General features: G+C 46.4%; 1 protein-coding gene across 2 annotated transcripts in view; it reads right to left on the bottom strand.

The window, feature by feature from the left end:
* ADAMTSL1 (ADAMTS like 1) overlaps positions 1-14,698 on the bottom strand; it is a 473,481-nt gene extending 458,783 nt beyond the window's left edge. Inside the window, exon 1 of one of the 2 annotated variants that reach the window (XM_083419278.1) lies at positions 13,952-14,698. In XM_083419278.1, coding sequence (XP_083275404.1) covers positions 13,952-14,059 — 108 coding nt within the window. In that variant the 5' untranslated portion in view covers positions 14,060-14,698. The remainder of the gene's footprint in view (positions 1-13,951) is intronic. The other variant, XM_083419280.1, reaches the window with a different exon arrangement.
* Positions 14,699-20,001: the final 5,303 nt, after the last annotated feature.

Below are 20,001 nucleotides of genomic sequence, written 5' to 3'. Positions count from 1 at the left end.
TTTTTGCTAAAAAAGACTTAATCAACTGCTCTTTTGGAAGTAGCAGCACATGTTTTACAACACAGGGAATCTGACAAATGGCAAAATAGATGAGCCAAATAATCAACATTAGCTTTCGAAGAAAGAAAAACCAAACAGACCAATAGGCAATATTGAAATTAACATTTCATTGGCTGAGAACAAATTTTTGTATACCTGCAAAATGCAAACACACTACCAGGCCTCCATGGGGACATTTCTAAATCATTAGATTTTTATTTTATTTTTAAAAAAAGCATTTTTCCAGTTCCTCCTCTATAGTCCTATACATGTCTACTCAAAAGCATATCCTGTGGAGTTCAATGCAGCATGTTCCCAGGTTAGTGGGTACAGGTTTGTAGCCCCAGTGAATAAAATACACCAGTAAAGGCTCAAACTGCAGCAACAAGGTTTTATGGAGTTACCCCAGGGGGTAAGAGAAAACTGGTCCTAAAGCTCCTAATAGCTGAAAGCAAAGCTTGAAGTGTTGCTATGTTAACTGAATTAATAGCAGGTTTTAAGATAATTCAGCAGCACTGAAGCACATAGCGATTGGGCTCTTTCCTGGGTATTGTATGTCAGGAAGCTTTAGTTTCATCTTGCACTGCACTCATTTGGGATGGACTAGAGGCCCCCACAAGGTCCCTTTTCAACTTAAGATTCTATAAGTTGCGGCTCCAATTCGCTCCAATTCAAAGCAATGATTCCTTGCTGAACGTGAGAACTATATATTCACACCTCTCTTGATTTTCAAGATGTTAGGTAAAGGTAAAGGGACCCCTAACCATTAGGTCCAGTCGTGGCCAACTCTGGGGTTGCGGCGCTCATCTCGCTTTATTGGCCGAGGGAGCCAGTGTACAGCTTCTGGGTCATGTGGCCAGCATGACTAAGCCGCTTCTGGTGAACCAGAGCAGCGCAAGGAAACGCCGTTTACCTTCACCGCCGGAGCGGTACCTATTTATCTACTTGCACTTTGAGGTGCTTTCAAACTGCTAGGTTGGCAGGAGCAGGGACCGGGCAACGGGAGCTCACCCCATCGCGGGGATTCGAACCACCGACCTTCTGATTGGCAAGCCCTTGGCTCTGTGGTTCAACCCACAGCAAGCATCAAAGCATGAGGGTTACACAGAAGTCTCAGTTATAACAGGGAAAGTGTGACACTAGTTAGCCTAACTATAAATCAGTTAAAGCCTTTTCATGAAAAGATGTCCTTGGTGAACCAGGCTGCACAGTTTTATGGAACTGTTAATTATTTTAATAAGTGGACTTATAAAAAAAATAGGTGGATTGCAGGTCGCATTCCATTGCCCTTCTCTCTAAGGATGGTGCCTCTCAAGACATAATCCAATAAATAAAAATGATTTATCCTGTGGTACATATATTGGGACGCGGGTGGCGCTGTGGGTAAAAGCCTCAGTGCCAGGGGCTTGCCGATCGAAAGGTCGGCGGTTCGAATCCCCATGGCGGGGTGCGCTCCCGTTGTTCGGTCCCAGCGTCTGCCAACCTAGCAGTTCGAAAGCACTCCCAGGTGCAAGTAGATAAATAGGGACCGCTTACTAGCGGGAAGGTAAACGGCGTTTCTGTGTGCGGCTCTGGCTCGCCAGAGCAGCGATGTCACACTGGCCACGTGACCCGGAAGTGTCTTCGGACAGCGCTGGCCCCCGGCCTCTTTGAGTGAGATGGGCGCACAACCCTAGAGTCTGTCAAGACTGGCCCGTACGGGCAGGGGTACCTTTACCTTTACCTTTTTTACCATTATTTTATTCATATGCAAATTTATTAAATCAAAAATTATAAAAAGACATCCTGCACAAACTACATTTTTATCAGTATCTGTAGTGGCATCCATTCAGTTATCTATTCCTCCAAAGAAGGGGATTCAAAGCAACACTGGATTCAAAGCAACACAAAGAAATCCTGGATAACATTAAGAAAAATCAAGCCTAGACTATTCTTATAGTTCTTTTCCTTGTCTGGTCTACTTTTTCAAACTTCAAGTAATCTGTGCATGTTTTATCTTTACCTGTCTATTCCTCACAACAACTATGGAAGCAAGACCAATTTTATTTTTTTCTATATCACACCCAGGGAACTGAGCATGAAAGAATCACTACTTGCCCAAAGTAAGATTTGGGGGCTTTGGGGATCACACCATAACTGTTTTGCTACAACAGCACTCTTAAGCAAGTTCACGCTTTATTTTTTTTATCTCCTTAACCATGGCAATGCCAGATCACACGTTTCCATCTGTGTGGTCCTTGCTTGATACATTTGTCAAACAGACAAGTTAAATAATGGGCCGATTTTTCTCACCTGGTACTTGACATTGCAAACTCATTGTACTGTAACTTTGCAATGCCGCGTTAGGAGTAAGGATTGTAGACTGCCATGTATTAGAACAGTGGTGGGAGTAAAACGGCAGATACATCAATTGAAGGTGCTCCATCTGTCTTTGTCAAGAATCCAACATCTGCTCCAAGTTTAAAATGTTAAAATAGCAAATTACCCATCATCCCATGATTGGCTGATGGCTTTTCTCGTCAGGCAGCACCATGGTTCAGTTCCATTCCACCCTCAACAAATACAGGAAAGGAATGTACATCAATATTCATTTACAGGGCTATTGACAGTACTCTATCACCCCCAAACCTTCTTTGCGTGTTTTTCCTTGGGGAGCTGTCCAGATAGTCTCCATCTGTGACTTGCTCTTCATTACTCCAGCCTCCAAGGTCCAAATACAAGCTCCATATGTTCCTTCTGAGCCAATAGTTCCTTTGTGATTCATCATATCTGTCATACTAAGCTCTGCTTCAAGCCTTTGAAGGATCAATAAGAGCTTTTTCAACCACCACATGTGTGATAGGCTCATTCTCAGAGTTGACTTCATTCTTAGGAACCAAACACATGACCCATTTTTTGTGCAAACTTTTAATACATAAACTGTGCATAATTGGATAGCTATCCTTGTGCTTATCTCAATAGTTGCTTGCTTTGTCATTTATCCTGACACACTAGGCTCTTTGCTCTGCTTTTGGACAAACAGCACAATTCCCTGAATGAAATGGTGAAGAAGGAGCTTGTCCAAAGTACCACAATAGTCAAGGTTGGCTAAAGAGGGGAAGACAGCAAAAATGGGATATCCTTCAGAACAGGACTGCATCCATTATGCCCATGGGAGACATGATGCCCTAATTTCCCTGTTAAGTACATTATTAATGAAAGTACGTAATAAGTACAGTGGTACCCCGCAAGACGAATGCCTCGGACGACGAAAAACTCACAAGACGAAAGGGTTTTTCGTTTTCTGAGGTGCTTCGCAAGACGGATTTTCCTAAGGGCTTGCTTCGCTAGATGAAACAGCCCTGCCTCTCGTGTCATGGCGACAGTCACTGCACGCACGCACGCTCACTTCCCCGCTCCTCCGGCTCCCTCCCACCTTCCTGCTGACGGCTCCTCCGGCTCCCTCCCACCTTCCGGCTGACGGTTAGTGCCTCGCGCCGCTGCCCACCCCCCTCGCGCGCTCCCCTCAGAGAGCCGTTGCCGCCAGCGCCTCTCTCTCCCTTGAGTCACGCTCCTGAGCCCCGCCGCCCTCCAGCAGCCGCGTCGCATGCTGGCCACAACGCGCGGGTGAGTCTGAGGTACCGGCTGCGGCAGCTGTCCTGCTTCTCCCCACCCCTCCCCGCCCTTGTCAGTGTTTAAATGCAGTGGTGCTTCGCAAGACGAAAAAACTTGCATAACGAAAAAACTCGCGGAATGAATTAATTTCGTCTTGCGAGGCACCACTGTATTCTGCACAGCCTGTCTATTATTTTCCTATCCAAGCAATTGCCCACAAGTATAGTTTCGTCTTTAATGAGTAGGTGAAGTATGAACACTGCATATAATCACACACAATGCAGAATTAAAACATTTGAAAAAATAGAAGAGATTTTAAAAATGTCTCATTGAATAAAAGACTGGTTACAAAAGACACTCTCACAAATGACCAGGAATGTGTTCTCTGTACTCCAGTTTGTACACCTTATAAAAAAGAAACATGGGGACAAGGCTTGGGCTTGCATCACTGCTAACGCAAACATAGCATTTTGTGTAAAGCAACAATGACATGCATACCTTTATGTACAAATAATGTCTAGGCACATGATCTATAAGAAGAAGAAGAGTTTGGATTTGATATCCCGCTTTATCACTACCCGAAGGAGTCTCAAAGCGGCTAACATTCTCCTTTCCCTTCCTCCCCCACAACAAACACTCTGTGAGGTGAGTGGGGCTGAGAGACTTCAGAGAAGTGTGACTAGCCGAAGGTCACCCAGCAGTTGCATGTGGAGGAGCAGAGACGCGAACCCGGTTCACCAGATTACAAGTCCAACGCTCTTAACCACTACACCACACTGGCTCTATACACAACTTTGTCTGGAAAGGGTTACTTCCGGGTTTTGCCACTCGCACATGCACAGAAGCACAAAACGATGTCACACGCATGCGCAGAAGTGGCGAATCACAACCCGCGCATGCACAGGTGCGCCGCTGCAGGTTGCGCTCTTTTCATGTTGCGAACGGGCCTCTGGAACGGATCCCGTTCGCAACCAGAGGTACCACTGTATGTTAAAAGACAAAGTTACCTACTGTTGTAGAAACTGCTGCAACAGATAAGGATAGTAGCGGCACCTCACCTATGAAACCACTGAACATGCGTGTCTTACTCCTTGGAAGTGAATTAGCTGCACCTGGCATCAAAAGTTACAGAAAGGTATTTTAACTTTAATACGGACATTCAAAATTCTGTAGTGGTGGGGAATGGTTCTTGAAGATGACAAGCATTTTGTGACTCAGTCCTGCTAATCCTGTCAACAATATTCCCAGTGATTAGCATTGAGCACAATCCTCAATGCACGTTGAGCCACCGAAGAAGACTACATGGACACAAGGCATTCAGTGACCATTCACTCTACCTGGCTTTATTCAATCCTGAAGTTCCTGCTTACTCACTCTAAAAACAAAAAAAAACCTCCTTAGTTTTCTATGCTTGTAATCTCAATTGTATGTACCTACATGCACTTGGAGTTTTTGGCTGGTCCTACTTACTCAAGCCAAAAACTGTGCTCATTCCACCTGCCAGCTGTATGACGTCAATAATCTCCACCCAACAGCAAAGGAATCTCTGGCAACATTTCTTGTGGAAAAGGGAGGAGCAGGCCATTCAGGCTTTAGCCCATGTTCATAGGAGAGGCTTAGAGACCCCTTCATCTCTTTTTATCCTCTTCTTGTCATTAAAAAAAGGAGGTGATTGTTTCAGTCATTACAGGCAGCTAGGGCTCAGCAGCATGTGGAAAATCGAGGTGGAGAGCATGCTTGCAAACACCTTCCCCAGCTTTCCTCCCAACATTGAAGCTGCATGGATGACCTCCACCTGCCTCTGGTACTTCACAGTTGGGAGGAAGGCTTTCCACTCACTCTCACCAGAGTGGCAGTGCCACACTTGTTATGATGAGCGTTATTTGTAGAAGCCTGCACACAGATGAACTTTCCTGCTTTTTAACACAGCGCTAACTCAAAAAGTGTGGGACGTGGGTGGCGCTGTGGGTTAAACCACAGAGCCTAGGACTTGCCGATCAGAAGGTCGGCGGTTCGAATCCCTGCGACGGGGTGAGCTCCCGTTGCTCGGTCCCTGCTCCTGCCAACCTAGCAGTTCGAAAGCACATCAAAGTGTAAGTAGATAAATAGGTACCACTCCGGCAGGAAGGTAAACGGCGTTTCCGTGTGCTGCTCTGGTTTGCCAGAAGCGGCTTAGTCATGCTGGCCACATGACCCGGATGCTGTATGCTGGCTCCCTTGGCCTATAGAGCGAGATGAGCATGCAACCCCAGAGTCAGTCACGACTGGACCTAATGGTCAGGGGTCCCTTTACCTTTACCTTTAACTCAAAAAGTACCAGAATCTAGACAAAAAAATTAATACACCATCTCTCTCTCTCTCTCTCTCTCTCTCACACACACACACACACACACACACACAACACACACAAACTTCTCCAACAATAAAAGTCTCATATTTACATAGGTTGAAACAGAGGTATTCCTGACGATCAGGTAGCATGACCCAGCTGTGCACCAGCTGTTTCTTCTTTAGCACTTAAGACAGCTTGGAGCAAACCCTTTCCCTTCTGAAGAATGCAACCGAAGTTTTCAAACTCCATGCTGGACCAAGCGGTTGCTATTTTCCCAAAGGAAGGCTACCACCCGTTGTCAGAAGGAAAGTTAAGTATTTGTGTTTTTAATTGCACACTGCAGGGATAATGTAAAAACCAAAAGCAGATTTTAAAAGTGAACAAATGTGACATTTTAGCCGCGCTAATTAAAGCTTTTGGCCATACAAATGAGAACTGCCTCTACCTTACCCACCAGCCAACTATCGATTTGAGATTTTAAGGTTCAGAACCTGCAGCCTCCCTGGTGTTCTCCAACTCCAGTTTCCAGCAGCCCCAGTAAGTCCAGTCACCAGGGATGAAAGGAGCTAGACTCTAGCAAAACTATACAGCCACAGATTCCAACCACCCTCTTTTAAGGCCTACCATGCTCACAAGCTTCCAACTGTCCTAGCAGCACAGTAATACATTTAAAAAATAAAAAAATAAAATTCTAAACATATTTTGATGACGCAGTTAGCAACCAGGCAGAGTGGTCATGTTTTACTACCTTTTCACATCTTATTACTTAAGATGTGGCATTTCGCCCATGCAATCCGACACTATTCTCAAGAAGTGTAACCTTACATTAAGAAGTATATCAAAGCGATCAGATTTAATTATGCTTTTTTGTTAAAAAAATAATAATCTGGAGATGACTCAAAAACAAATAAGAGTAACCAGGATGGGCGGGTTCTCACACTAGCTTCACTTTCAGTTTTAAGAAAACAAGAAAAGTTAATTAAATTAGATTTGTTTGTGGCCCATTGCATCTGCAGGATATTCTACAGCCCCCAGCCCCCCCCCCAAGCTAAGCTATGATCCATTTCCCTGAAGCAACATCTGGGCAGCGGAGATTCCATGACTAAGCAGAGGGAACTACCTTGTAGAGAATACTAAAATGACATCAAGTACGTGTAAATTATACCCATGGGAAACACAATGACACAACCCAGCTCAACATTCTGCTTTCAAGAAATGAAAAACTCATTTGAAAACAAAACAGGAGAGGCTACAGGAGTACTTGATACCCTGGAAGAAGAAAAAATTCCTCCTCACAAGAGGATAACTAAGAATCACGGCCCATAATATTTACTGCAGCCTGCACAGTTTATAATAAATACCATGCAACCTTCACTTCCCTGGGATTATAAAACTAACTTCATCTTTTAGATGTCCAGTGTGTTTTATTAGGAAAAGTAAACCTTACATCCAAATAGCCCCTATTTAGGAATCACAATTCCCCTTTCAATTTAAAAACCAGATTGTGCAGAGCCTCCGACAAACAGAACAAGAGAAAAATTATGGGGCTCTCCTGCTCAGGACGTGGGACGCGGGTGGCGCTGTGGGTAAAACCTCAGTGCCTAGGACTTGCCGATCGCATGGTCGGCGGTTCGAATCCCTGCGGCGGGGTGAGCTCCCATCTTTCGGTCCCAGCTGCTGCCCACCTAGCAGTTCGAAAGCACCCCTAAGTGCAAGTAGATAAATAGGTACCGCTTTATAGCGGGAAGGTAAACGGCGTTTCCGTGTGCGGCTCTGGCTCGCCAGAGCAGCGATGTCACGCTGGCCACGTGACCCGGAAGTGTCTTCGGACAGCGCTGGCCCTTGGCCTCTTTGAGTGAGATGGGGGCACAACCCTAGAGTCTGTCAAGACTGGCCCGTACGGGCAGGGGTACCTTTACCTTTACCTTTTATTGCGGGAAGGTAAACGGCGTTTCTGTGTGCTGCGCTGGTGCTGGCTCGCCAGAGCAGCTTCGTCACGCTGGCCACGTGACCCAGAAGTGTTCTCGGACAGCGCTGGCTCCCGGCCTCTTAAGTGAGATGGGCGCACAACCCTAGAGTCGGACACGACTGGCCTGTACGGGCAGGGGTACCTTTACCTTTACCTGCTCAGGACAGAATGACTGCACCAGATATATTTTTTTATATATGGCTAACACTTGTATCTTGTCTTTCCTCTAAGAAACTCAATGCAGCATACAAGCCCCCCCCCACCTTCTTTTTTATCACACAACAACCCTGTGAGGAAGGCATGGCTGAAAGTTAAGGTTTATCAAAGGCCTGGGTTAACAGGTACCATCTTAACCTAATGACAGAAGCCCAATAATGTAGGGACCAACTGTACCTCCAGGAGGAGTAAATTCCACAGGTGGGGCACCTCTACAGAGAAGACTCACATCACTATAGAGCAATCTGCACTTGCTGGCAGTACAACAAGAAGAAGTTTCCCTTTGTTGATCTCAGGGGCTCGGTGAACTGCTGTTATGTGACATGATCACAATCTCAGATTTCCATAACCCTTTGCTCAAGACAAAAACAGTTGTCACGCTGATCACTACAGTGTTACCTTGGTTTAAGAAGAACTTAGTTTATGAACAACTTGGATTAAGAACGCTGCAAACCCGGAAGTAGGTGTTTTGGTTTGTGAACTTTGCCTTGGAAGCAGCATATGTTCCGCTTCCTGTTGAGTGTGTTCCATTTGTAAATTGAGTCCCTGCTGCTATGGGAAAGCATGCCTTGGTTTAAGAACACTTTGGTTTAGAACAGACTTCCAGAACAGATTAAGTTTGTAATCCAAGGTACCACTGTACAGTGGTACCTCAGGTTAAGAACTTAATTCGTTCAACAACAGTACCAGTACCTACTTGCGGAACAGTGATTTTTCTGTTTGCCTCAGCAAACCTGATATGTAGTTGAGCTTTTCCTCTACTTGGCTGATCATTAAAAAAGAGAGAGAGAGTTCTCAGGAGACCCTGCTGCTGTGTATAATGATTTGGTACCCCCTAAGATACATGAGGGGGGACGCGGGTGGCGCTGTGGTCTAAACCACTTAGTCTTGGGCTTATGGATCAGAAGGTCGGCGGTGCCAATCCTTGGGACGGATGAGCTCCCATCGCTCTGTCCCAGTACCTGCCAACCTAGCAGTTCGAAAGCACATCAAAGTGCAAGTAGATAAATAGGTACCACTCCAGCGGGAAGGTAAACTGTGTTTCCATCCGCTGCTCTGATTTCGCCAGAAGCGGCTTAGTCATGCTGGCCACATGACTTGGAAAAACTGTCTGCGGACAAACACCAGCTCCCTCGGCCAGTAAACGAGATGAGCACCTCAACCCCTGAGTTGTTTGCAACTGGACTTAACTGTCAGGGGTCCTTTACCTTTAAGATACATGACAACAATATGGGATGCCAATACAGAGAAGGCCCTGCTTTGTAACTGTTGAACTTGCTCTCCAGTACTTTATAGATGGACAACCCGATGTGGGGTAGGTATGGGACATTCCATGGCAGAAGCATCCCCAAACTCTCCAGATGTTTGGGGACTACAATTCCCATCATCCCTAGCTAACAGTAGTGGTCAGGGATGATGGGAATTGTAGTCCCAAAACATTTGGAGGGCTGAGTTTGGGGTTGCCTGAACTAGAGACAACAGGAATAGAGCACTTTATCCATGTTGAGCGGGGGTTTGGTCCCCACACCTATATTTTAATTTTAGTAATAATAATAATAATAATAATAATAGGTTTATTTCAATTGACTCCTGCTGAGCTTGTGCTAGAAAGGTAGAAGGGGAAAGGGACAGCTCTTTGCCTTCTTTTGACCATCCTGTTCCACTCCATCCCTTTTTTTAATATTTTTTTCCTCTCACTGGTTCCCCATGAAAGAAAAACCAGTATGCCAGCTCTAGGCCTTTCCCACTATTCCTGGGATGTGTCCAAGGAAGAGGGGGCTTTGGATTCAGCAAATGCAAAGCCTTCCCCCAATGTGCTCCCTTCTCCCTTCTCTCTCTCTCTCTCTCTCTCTCTCTCTCTCTCTCTCTGTGCTCTTGGAGCATTGAGAGTGACATACCTTTCCACAGGTGTTACAGGAAGGCAGGTGAGGGTGAACCTCCTTCTCCACCAGCAAAGAAGGAGATCTGCTGTGTCCCATGCCCCCTTGGATGACCCCCCAGAGGGACAGGACATCTGTTTGTGTCCTTATATATTAAAGTTTAGAAATGTATATATTTTTACCTAGTCTTCCTTGGTAAATTACTGCACGGGGAAGGTTTTCTGGTGGCAGAACTGGGGTGGTTCATTTAAGGCATCAACAGCATAGCTTTACTGTGCATTCTTTTACTGTTATTCAAAGTCAGTGTTTCATAGTTTTTACAAATGTTTGTGCCTTTTCACTAGTTTGTTTCCCCAGTTTTGTTGACAACTGTTAAGAAAAAACAGGAAAACACTGAAGCAGATACAATGTAGGCTTGGCTGACATTTATCATCCGTGGGATATACTGACTCTAAATTGACTTTAGACCTAGAGTCAATGCAGTACCAGGGGGCTCATATCTTGGGTCCAAAATTAAGACAGAATTCCTTGTAAAAAAGCTTGGAAACCTACTTGCATGTAATATGGAGCAATTCAGACTCAAAGCTAGAAAATCAATCAAGTCACTAGCCATGCAACACTGCATTCTTAACAACTCTACTAACCTCCCCTCCAACATTCAATTTCCACTTATTAACCTGTGCACCAAAATGCAATCATGGCATGCTGATAAATGCAATTGTTCAGTATTCTGAATTTTTAGGTTTTAGCTGTTATTATTGCAGCCAAACTGGCAAACTATCCAAGAAAGGTTTGAGAACTCTGTGTGCTTTCAGCTTTACACAAGTGGCAAAAAATATTTTTAAGAATTAAAAAGGGGCAGAAAGGGAAAGCGGGTTCTGGGGAAAATGACTTTGACAATCCCACCCACCATTGAACCCAATGGGTTTTGACTTTACTCAATTGTGGCTATACACATGATCCCCAGAACATAGCCCCCACATAAGTTGCAGGCCTACTGTATTTAAGATGGCAGAGTCAGCAATCTATTGGTGTACTTCTAGGAAGAGAATGTGACCTATATTTAAAACAATGGACAAAAATAGAATCTGGCAGAATTCACACTAGGGGTTTTATTTTGGAACTCTGGGGACTGGGATATGCCAAATTTATGATTCTTGTGGTACAGGCAGAGAAAGCAGGCCATCTCCATTTACACAGTGGCATTTGCAAAGACTGTATTTGAAATTCAGAGGATGCTGGCATAATCCAGCCTGGCGCAACCCACCAAGATATAGGTACTTTTGGCATATTGAATAATAAAACATTTTCAATAACATTGGGAAAAGTGAAGTGGCATTGAAATGTGTTTATATTTTTTAAATGTTTATTCTTGAAATTTTCAGGTTTCATTGTTTCCAAAGAAAACCAGCTAATCTGGCAACACCTCCTGTTTTCGACATCAGTTTCGAGTTCTGCTGTTAGCTGCTAGACACAAAACGAGTCATGTTTCTTCCCTTCCACTTTCCAGCCACTTCAGCCCTTACTGGGTCTACAGAAAAGGTATTTTACCTGCTTTGCTAAATTCGCTCAAGTGAGATGGACACACAGCTCTATCCTCAACACCCATTTGCAGCATAAAAGTAGCAAGTTTCCCTGAAATCCTACACCAGATTCTGCAGGTTTTGAAACTTCTGCTTCTTGCTGAAGAGGATAACCATATCCTGAATTCAGGCATTAAACACATTCAGACGGAAAGCCAGTTTTTAAAATTAAAAACCAACAACTTTGCTATCACTTATTTGCACTCAGAAACCAAGATGCAGGAACTGGACAGAGTCTCTAAAACTCCTCTGTAAACACCAGAGAAGCAGACACTGTACACGGCAGAAATTACGTAACCCCTTATTAGAATCTCTGCAAGAAACCAAAGGGGTGGTCCCCAAGTCCAAAGAAGAGGACACTTCCTTGAAGTTCACATGTCATGTTCTGATAGTTCAAAGCTCCCTGGAAATGCCATGTCCTGGAACAAAAAGGTCAGCTATTTTAAAACAACTTTAAGAACCATCTCCTAAAAGCAAATGACACCTGTCAGTCTCAGCTTGGAGTCATCCTGAGAAGCAAAAGCACACAGTTTTTGAAGCCACCAGAGATGCAGCAAATCTTGTCCTGTCCCAGACTTCAGGTTCCCAAGACACTCTCTATCATAGGAGGCAACTCCTAGGAGCCAAGGGGCCTTCACCACCCCCAAAAAATTATTTGAGGAGCTCACCCTCCCAAAAAAGTTGATGGGTATTTCCATTGAAATTGTGCATGTGCACTGCATTATGTGATCAATTATGCAGTGCGGAACTTGCATGGCCCCAATATTTTATTCAAGCTGGTATCCCTGCCTATTATTACAACTCCTGACACCATGGGCATAGTTGGGGGGGGGCAGCTGCCCCCCCCCAAATCAAGTAAATAAATAAAAATACTTAACTGACCGATTGTGTAGCAGATAACTTGGTTTTGTGTCCCCCCATAAAGCCTCCCCCCCCCCATCATGGCTACGCTCATGCCTGACAGTGCATAGGATTATGGGGCCAAAGAGATCTCTCACTTCAAGAGGGAACCCAGGGTCGGATTCCAGTTTGATGAGGCCCTAAGCTACGGAAGGTAATGGGGCCCTTTATATGTACAACTGTCCTTTGTCCACAACCATTTGTAGCTGTTTTTTCTGTTGAATATATGCTATATGGTAATTTATGGACCTCATAGGTATCGAAAGCCATTTGCACATAACAAATAGGAGCCTACACAACACAAAACACTCTTGCTGTATGTAGGTTTTATTTTATTTGTTTTTTATCTTATATGTTGGAAATGTATACCCAGTTTTTTTTCCTTTAAATTTTTTGCCCCCCCCCCCAAGAGAGAGGGGTCCTAAACTATAGCATGTTTAGCTTATAGGTAAATCAGGCACAGGGACGCGGGTGGTGCTAGGGGCGCAGGTGGTGCTGTGAGTTAAACTACTGAGCCTAGGACTTGCCGATCAGAAGGTCTGCGGTTCGAGTCCCCGCGACGGGGTGAGCTCCCGTTGCTCGGTCCCTGCTCCTGCCAACCTAGCAGTTCGAAAACACCTCAAAGTGCAAGTAGATAAATAGGTACCGCTCTGGCGGGAAGGTAAACGGTGTTTCCGTGTGCTGCTCTGGTTCACCAGAAGGGGCTTAGTCATGCTGGCCACATGACCCGGAAGCTGTACACCGGCTCCCTCAGCAAATAAAGCGAGATGAGCACCGCAACCCCAGAGTCAGTCACAACTGGACCTAATGGTCAGGTGTCCCTTTACCTTTACCTAAGCTACTGAAGGTAATAGGGCCCTTTCTATGTCCAGCTGTCCTTTGTCCACAACAATTTGTCGCTTTTTTGTGTGTTGAGTATATGCTATATGGTAATTTATGGACCTAACAGGTATCTAAAGCCATTTGCACATAACAAATAGGAGCCTTCACAACACAAAACACTGTTGCTGTATGTAGGTTTTATTCTATTTCTTTTTTATCTTATATATTGGAAATGTACATCCAGGTTTATTTTCCTTGAAATTTTTGGGGGGCCCCAAGAGAGTGGGGTCCTAAGCTATAGCTTATTTAGCTTATAGGTAAATCAGGCACTGATCAGTAGCAAGCAAGCAAGCAAGCAAGGGCAGTTACAGGCAAGAAACGCATCCTGGCCCCTCTTACTCACACAGAGACGTCTTCCCTGAAGAGGAAAGCTCGCCCGTGCGCGCAGGAGCCTCTGCTGGCCTCAGGCAACCCCTGCTCCGCGCCCGCGCGCATCCACACGTGCGTGTCCACCTGTCGTTCGCCCGACAGGGGGCTCCCCGCGCTAACAACCAAGCCGAGGGGAGAAACAGAGGGAGAGGAGGAGGAGAGGGAGACGGGACGCGGCTTCTCTTACCTGGGGAGCCGAGCACAGGAGCCACAAGCTGACGGAGAAGAACACGGGCGCGGCGACTAAACTCCAGGCGCGCTGCTGCTGCTGCTGCTGCCCCGCCGGCGCTGCCATGGCCCTCGTCCTCCTCAGCTCCGAGGGCGGGAAAAACAAAGTGCGCGAGGAGGAGGAGGCGCGCAAGCTCCGCGCCCGGCTCGGTCGCCCCCCCTCTCGTCCGCTCCACCTCCCGCTTAATCCCTCCTGAAGAGGCTCGCCCCGTCGGCGACTCCTCGCTTCGCAGCCAGGCGTCCCCGGGGAGCTCCGCGACGGGGCGCTTGCTTGCTTGAGCGGGACATGGGCGAAGGGGGCGAGCGAAACGGGGCAGGAGCGGGTGGCGGGGCCGCGGCTGCTGCTGCTCCTCCCTCCTCACTTCCTCGGTGGACGGCTGAGGGGAGCCGCGGGACCGCGGCGGGGCTGCTTTCGACGCCGGCTTCTCCGCCTCAGGGTTTCAGGCGCCGGGCTCCCTCGAGGCACTTGGCTCCTCAATTTGTGAGGAGTTTTCGCCGAGCGGGCGGGCGGGCTGGCGTCGGTGTGGGGAGAAGGGCCTCGCCCTACCTTCCCCGCCTTAAAGAGACACCGCTGCTTTCCCCTGAGGGGATTCCTCGGCGCGCCGGACCCGCCGGGGGCGTCCGCACAAGCGCGCGCCCACTTCGCGAAGTCGGGACCGGAGCGCAGCCGGCGGGCGCCTCGACGCGCGCGCAGAAGCGCAGGCTCAGGCGGCGATCCTGCGCGCGTCGTCTATCCTAGCAGAAGAGCCACGCATTGCGCTGGGTTTTCCTGGATGGTGCTGGATCAGACCGCACGTGCACAGCACGGGCATTGGGGGCTACTTCACCCAAGCGCAACCCGAATGCATGCCACCTTAGCTGACAGCCCCGTGATTTTGAAATACTAAATGCTACACAGGGTTGCCATATTTTGAAGAACCAAAAAAGGAGGACGCGCTAGTCGACTTCTACCTTTGACTATGCATCGCTGTGACAATTCTATCCCTGAAAAAAGGAGGACGTGTCCTGGAAAAAGAGGACATATGGCAAGCCTAGTTCTGGCAAAATACAAGACGGGGAGGGGCGGTTGGAAGGCGATTTTTTTCCCATCTAGTGATGAAGTGACTTCAAAGCAATTAACTGGAGCCAACCCTTAGGGGCCGAGATACCTTCGCTCCCCTCCCCCCATTAAAAAATTGAGGGGGCAGGGCCTCCCAAAGTTGATGTGCATCACCATTCAAATAGTGTGCATGCACCGTGTCATGTGATCAATTATGCAGGGAGGGCTTATCTGCCCCACCCAATATTTTATTCAATGCTACTCAGAAGTCCCACCTTAGGCTGGATCTATACAGATACGAAAAAAACGCTATTAAAAACGCTATAGAATAAGGAAGAAGCTTCCAAGGCAATCTGCCATTGACTTTGGATTCTGCCCTACAGCACCACCTGGGGTGACATTTTTAGAACGGGTTTATAATGTTATAAATTGACCTGTGTAGCTGAGTCATAGATAGATGTGACAGCATGGCTGCCATATGTCCAGATTTTCCCGGACATTACCAGGATTTCAAAGGCGGAATTGATGTCTGGGGCAGAGGGCAATTTCCACAAGGTGACGCTTTGTCCTGGATCTTAGGCAAGTCAGTTTTGGTGGTTTCCTTTATAAAAGTAATGATAAGAATAATAATTTATTATTTATACCCTGCCCATCTGGCTGGGCTTCCCCAGCCACTCTGGGCGGCTTCCAACAAAATATTAAAATACAGTAATGCATCAAACATTAAAAGCTTCCCTAAACAGGGCTGCCTTCAGATGTCTTCTAAAAGTTTGGTAGTTGTTGTTCTCTTTGACATCTGGTGGGAGGGTGTTCCACAGGGCGGGTGCCACTACCAAAAAGGTTCCCTGTAACCTCACTTCTCACAGTGAGGGAACTGCCAGAAGGCCCTCAGCGCTGGACCTCAGTGTCTGGGTAGAACAATGGGGGTGGAGACGCTCCTTCAGATAAACTGGACAGAAAAAGCTCAACAACTTTCGGGGTGTCCTGGTTTATACTTTTTGAAATATGACAACCCTATGTGACAGGAAAGAATCACCTAATAGGAGACTGTGCATCAGATAACTCTTAAAGGCACAACAGCAGAAAACTATAGCTCTTGTTAAGTAGTGCCTGCCACTAAGTATTTTCTCTAGATTCATTCCCCCCACCCAACACCTTATCCCAATCCTGTATGGATCACCCCCACACCAACATCACCCATCAGTATGATGCACAGAGAGGTAGTGATAGCAAAGCCGGCCCACACATGAGGCAGGGTGAAGCAGCCGCCTCAGGTGGCGGAAATGCAAGAGGCGGCACCCCCTCAGGGGCCCCTCCCACCCCACCACTTCTGCGGCCACCAGAGAAGCAGCCCAGGCAAGGAAGGCATTGGCAGTTGCTGATCACCCAAGCGGCCCACCCGCCCCTCAGTGTTGCCCAGGGGGTGAGGGAAGACCAGAGGCAAAGGTCTCCAGAATGGCTCCCTCTCACCAGGTTTTGACAAGAAGAAGAAGAAGAAGAGTTTGGATTTGATATCCCGCCTTTCACTCCCTTTAAGGAGTCTCAAAGCGGCTAACATTCTCCTTTCCCTTCCTCCCCCACAACAAACACTCTGTGAGGTGAGTGAGGCTGAGAGACTGTGACTGGCCCAAGGTCACCCAGCAGCTGCATGTGGAGGAGCAGAGACGCGAACCCGGTTACCCAGATTACGTGACTACCGCTCTTAACCACTACACCACACTGACAAGGGGGGGGGGGCATCATGGATGCCCTTGTAGAAGTGGCATGCGGGGGAATTTTTCATAGGGGAACAGTTGTCAGGAGTTCAGTCTACACTCAAGTAGGACCCTGGCAGAGATACATGCCCGACTGGCATGTTCCCTCCCTCCTGGTCGATCGTTCAGGAGCTTCGAAAGCTTTCTTCAACCCGAACATCACAGCGACCGATGCCAACCGACACCGGCACACTTAGGGATCCGCAGAGTTTGAGCAACTTGTGTGACAGACCTCAGCAACTCAGCAAGCAACTCAGCATTTTGGCTACTCTATTTCCATATAAACACACACGGAGCACTGCAAGATGGCTCCCTCTCTCTCTAGCATCAGACAGCAAAAAGAAAAAGAACAAAGAACAATAGTCCCACTTCACGGAACACAGTAACACAAACATCCTGTCTCCGTCACTTCCCACTCTGTGGAGTCAAAACATACACCGTCATGTGGTAGACAACAATCCCATGACTGCAATCATGGAGCAGGAATTCTAACAACAGTTAGGGCCAGAAGTGCCAGCTTGTGAGGGTGATTGGGAGGTGACATTGCATGCGCAGGCATCACACCTCCCTCCCTAAGAAGGGCAGAAGCTTCCCAGGCTTTGGGAAGGATACTTTAATACTTTGTCAGGAACATTTAGAGGAGTGGCTAGCCTAATCCCCCTAGTCCACTAACTTCACGCTACTGCCTTATGGAGTTTGCCCGCCACCCTGGCCTGGTAGTGAAGCTTAGCAAAGCTTCCCTTTCAGAGCCTCACACCCCATTGTGGGGGTGGCAGCTGGACATTTTGCCTCAGGTACCAAAACATCTTGGGCTGCCCCTGAGTTATAGCATAACAATATATACACAGGGAAATTGAGAATGCTCACAGTAGAGTCCAAAGTAATATCACATTTTGCAAGCAAGGGCAGCCTCGTTTATTCAGAAATTCTTTGGGGGCATTGATACTTCACAACAACTGTGACTTCAGAGGAAGAGAAGCGTTGTTTAAGGAAGAGATGTCCTACAGATTTGGATCATTAGATTTTCAGATAAAGAATGAACAATGGGAGTTGTCATCTTTGGTATGCTGGTAAATGCATTACCGATGCATCAAACATGACCTTGTCTGACATTCAGTATGAAAATAGCTTATTTTTCCATACTGTGTTGTGAAAACTAGACTTTATATATTTTAATATCAAGGCACCAATCCCAAGAATACTTCCCTGTTGAGTAAGTGCCATTGTGCTTTACATGAGAAAGCAAACATTGGAATGGATTGCCTTGGTGCTGATAGCCAGACAGAATGTCATCCGTTTTCTACAGGTCATGATCCAGTAACTTGCAACCTAGCACAGAAAGAAGGCAAGTCTAGTTTTCCTTGTATGGAGCTAGAGAGTGGTGCAAAAAGTTTCACCTGCTTAATTTTGTGTTTCAGGCTGCTGCTAAAGGCACAGAAGCAGGATCTATTTTAATAAAAAGAAAAATGAATTAAAAAGGCTAGTACCCTATGAAGAACATAGATCTCATCAGAGCTATAAGAACTGAAGATGCTTGAAGATTGAAGATCGCTTATTTAGGCACTTGCTAGATCTTAAAAACAAAAAAACCCTTTTGATTCACAGCTTTAAAAGCATTTGGCTTGCATATAAAGCCAGACATCTGTTAATGAGAAAGTTGCAAGACACATTTCTAACAATCAAATAGAAATATCAACCTGGACACGTTTGTGTTGGCAGCCTGTGAAAGATTCGGCTTGGATCCCCAAAGCCTCTTGCAAAACCGCAAGAAAATGTATTATTATTATTATTGCACACATTTCTCAGCTCCCATCATGAGTATATGTGCACACTCCCTTAGCATCTGGGCATATAGTATTTACATACTTGGATTATCCATGGAAAATGCACACCTCGCTGAGGAGCCAAATACATCATATGGGAATCCTAAATAAAACTATATGGTGATTAAGCAGCATGTATGCCGGCTGAAGACGGTCATCATAGCTCTCTTCATCTTTTCTGCATTATGTCAACCACTGCAGGGGCATTCTACCTCCCCCCTGCAGAGGTGGTTTTTCAATGCTTAACATTAACTTCTAGGAGTGATTCAGGGATAAGGAGTGGGTAGGATTTATACCACATTTAATCCAATAAGTATTCGCCTTCTGTTGTGCATATGATGAAATCTGACCAAGTAAAATACACCCTCCAGATATGTGTTCATCGAATAAAGAAATTGCTACACGCCCCTTCTGCACACACACAAAAGCAAACAAACTTGGGCTGGCTGCAGATATTCTGGTTTACAGTTTCTACTCTCTCTCTCTCTCTCTCTATATATATATATAATGCAGCTGAAAAAGCTCTATAGCTGTAGAATGATGTGTTTTGAGATGCCACTGATATAGCACAACCCAAAGAGGAACTTTTTGCCGCATGATTTCAGAAACAAAGAGTTTCATCCCACCTAAAGACAGGATCCAGTGTTGTCATCTGTGCACAAGGCACAGATTTGCAGCCCTGAGCAATGTTCAGTCTAATTGAAATTGAAATACTTTATTGTCACTTGTACAACGTGTATACAGTGAGATTACACGAGCACCTCCCACTCAGCTCTCTTAGTCTTAATTCCCCTCGTTTTCTGACGCACACCCACCAAACCCAAGAGTCAGTTGCCCTGTTGTTATCTTTAAATTCAGCAGCCTAACAGCCCACAGACAGAAGCTGTTCTTTACCCTGTTGGTGTGACTAATCATGCTTCTCTATCTTCTGCCTGGGGCAGGAGATTAAGAAAGTGCTGGCCAGGCTGTGGAATCATCCCTGAGAATTTTCCTCACTCTCCTGAGGCAACGTTCTTCCACTATTTCATCCAGCAGATTTACAGGACAGCCCATACTATCTTGTGCTGTAGTCACACCCTCTGTAGGTACTTCCTATCCGTTGATGTCAAACCAGCGTACCACACTGTGATGCTTTTTATATGGACCTCTTGGTCAGGATACCCTCAGTGGTACCCTCTTTATCACCACTGTTACCACCCATTCATTTGTTCTTTTCCACTGAGGCCAATTTCCATGAGAAGCAGAGAGGAGGCTGCGAGTGAGCAAGCAGCAAAGGGCAAACAGGTAGTATCAGAAAGAAGGAAGGGCTCTTTGCTAAGTGAGCCCCTTGGCACCGTCTTTGTCAGTGGTGTTCCTGTGGCTCCGGCCTTGGAAGAGACTCAGGATGAACTCT

The sequence above is a fragment of the Podarcis tiliguerta genome (genome assembly GCF_965153285.1).
Source record: "Podarcis tiliguerta genome assembly, chromosome: 17".
Taxonomy (NCBI): domain Eukaryota; kingdom Metazoa; phylum Chordata; class Lepidosauria; order Squamata; family Lacertidae; genus Podarcis; species Podarcis tiliguerta.
Note: the sequence above shows the minus strand (reverse complement) of the source record. Positions and strands in the feature narration are given on the sequence as shown.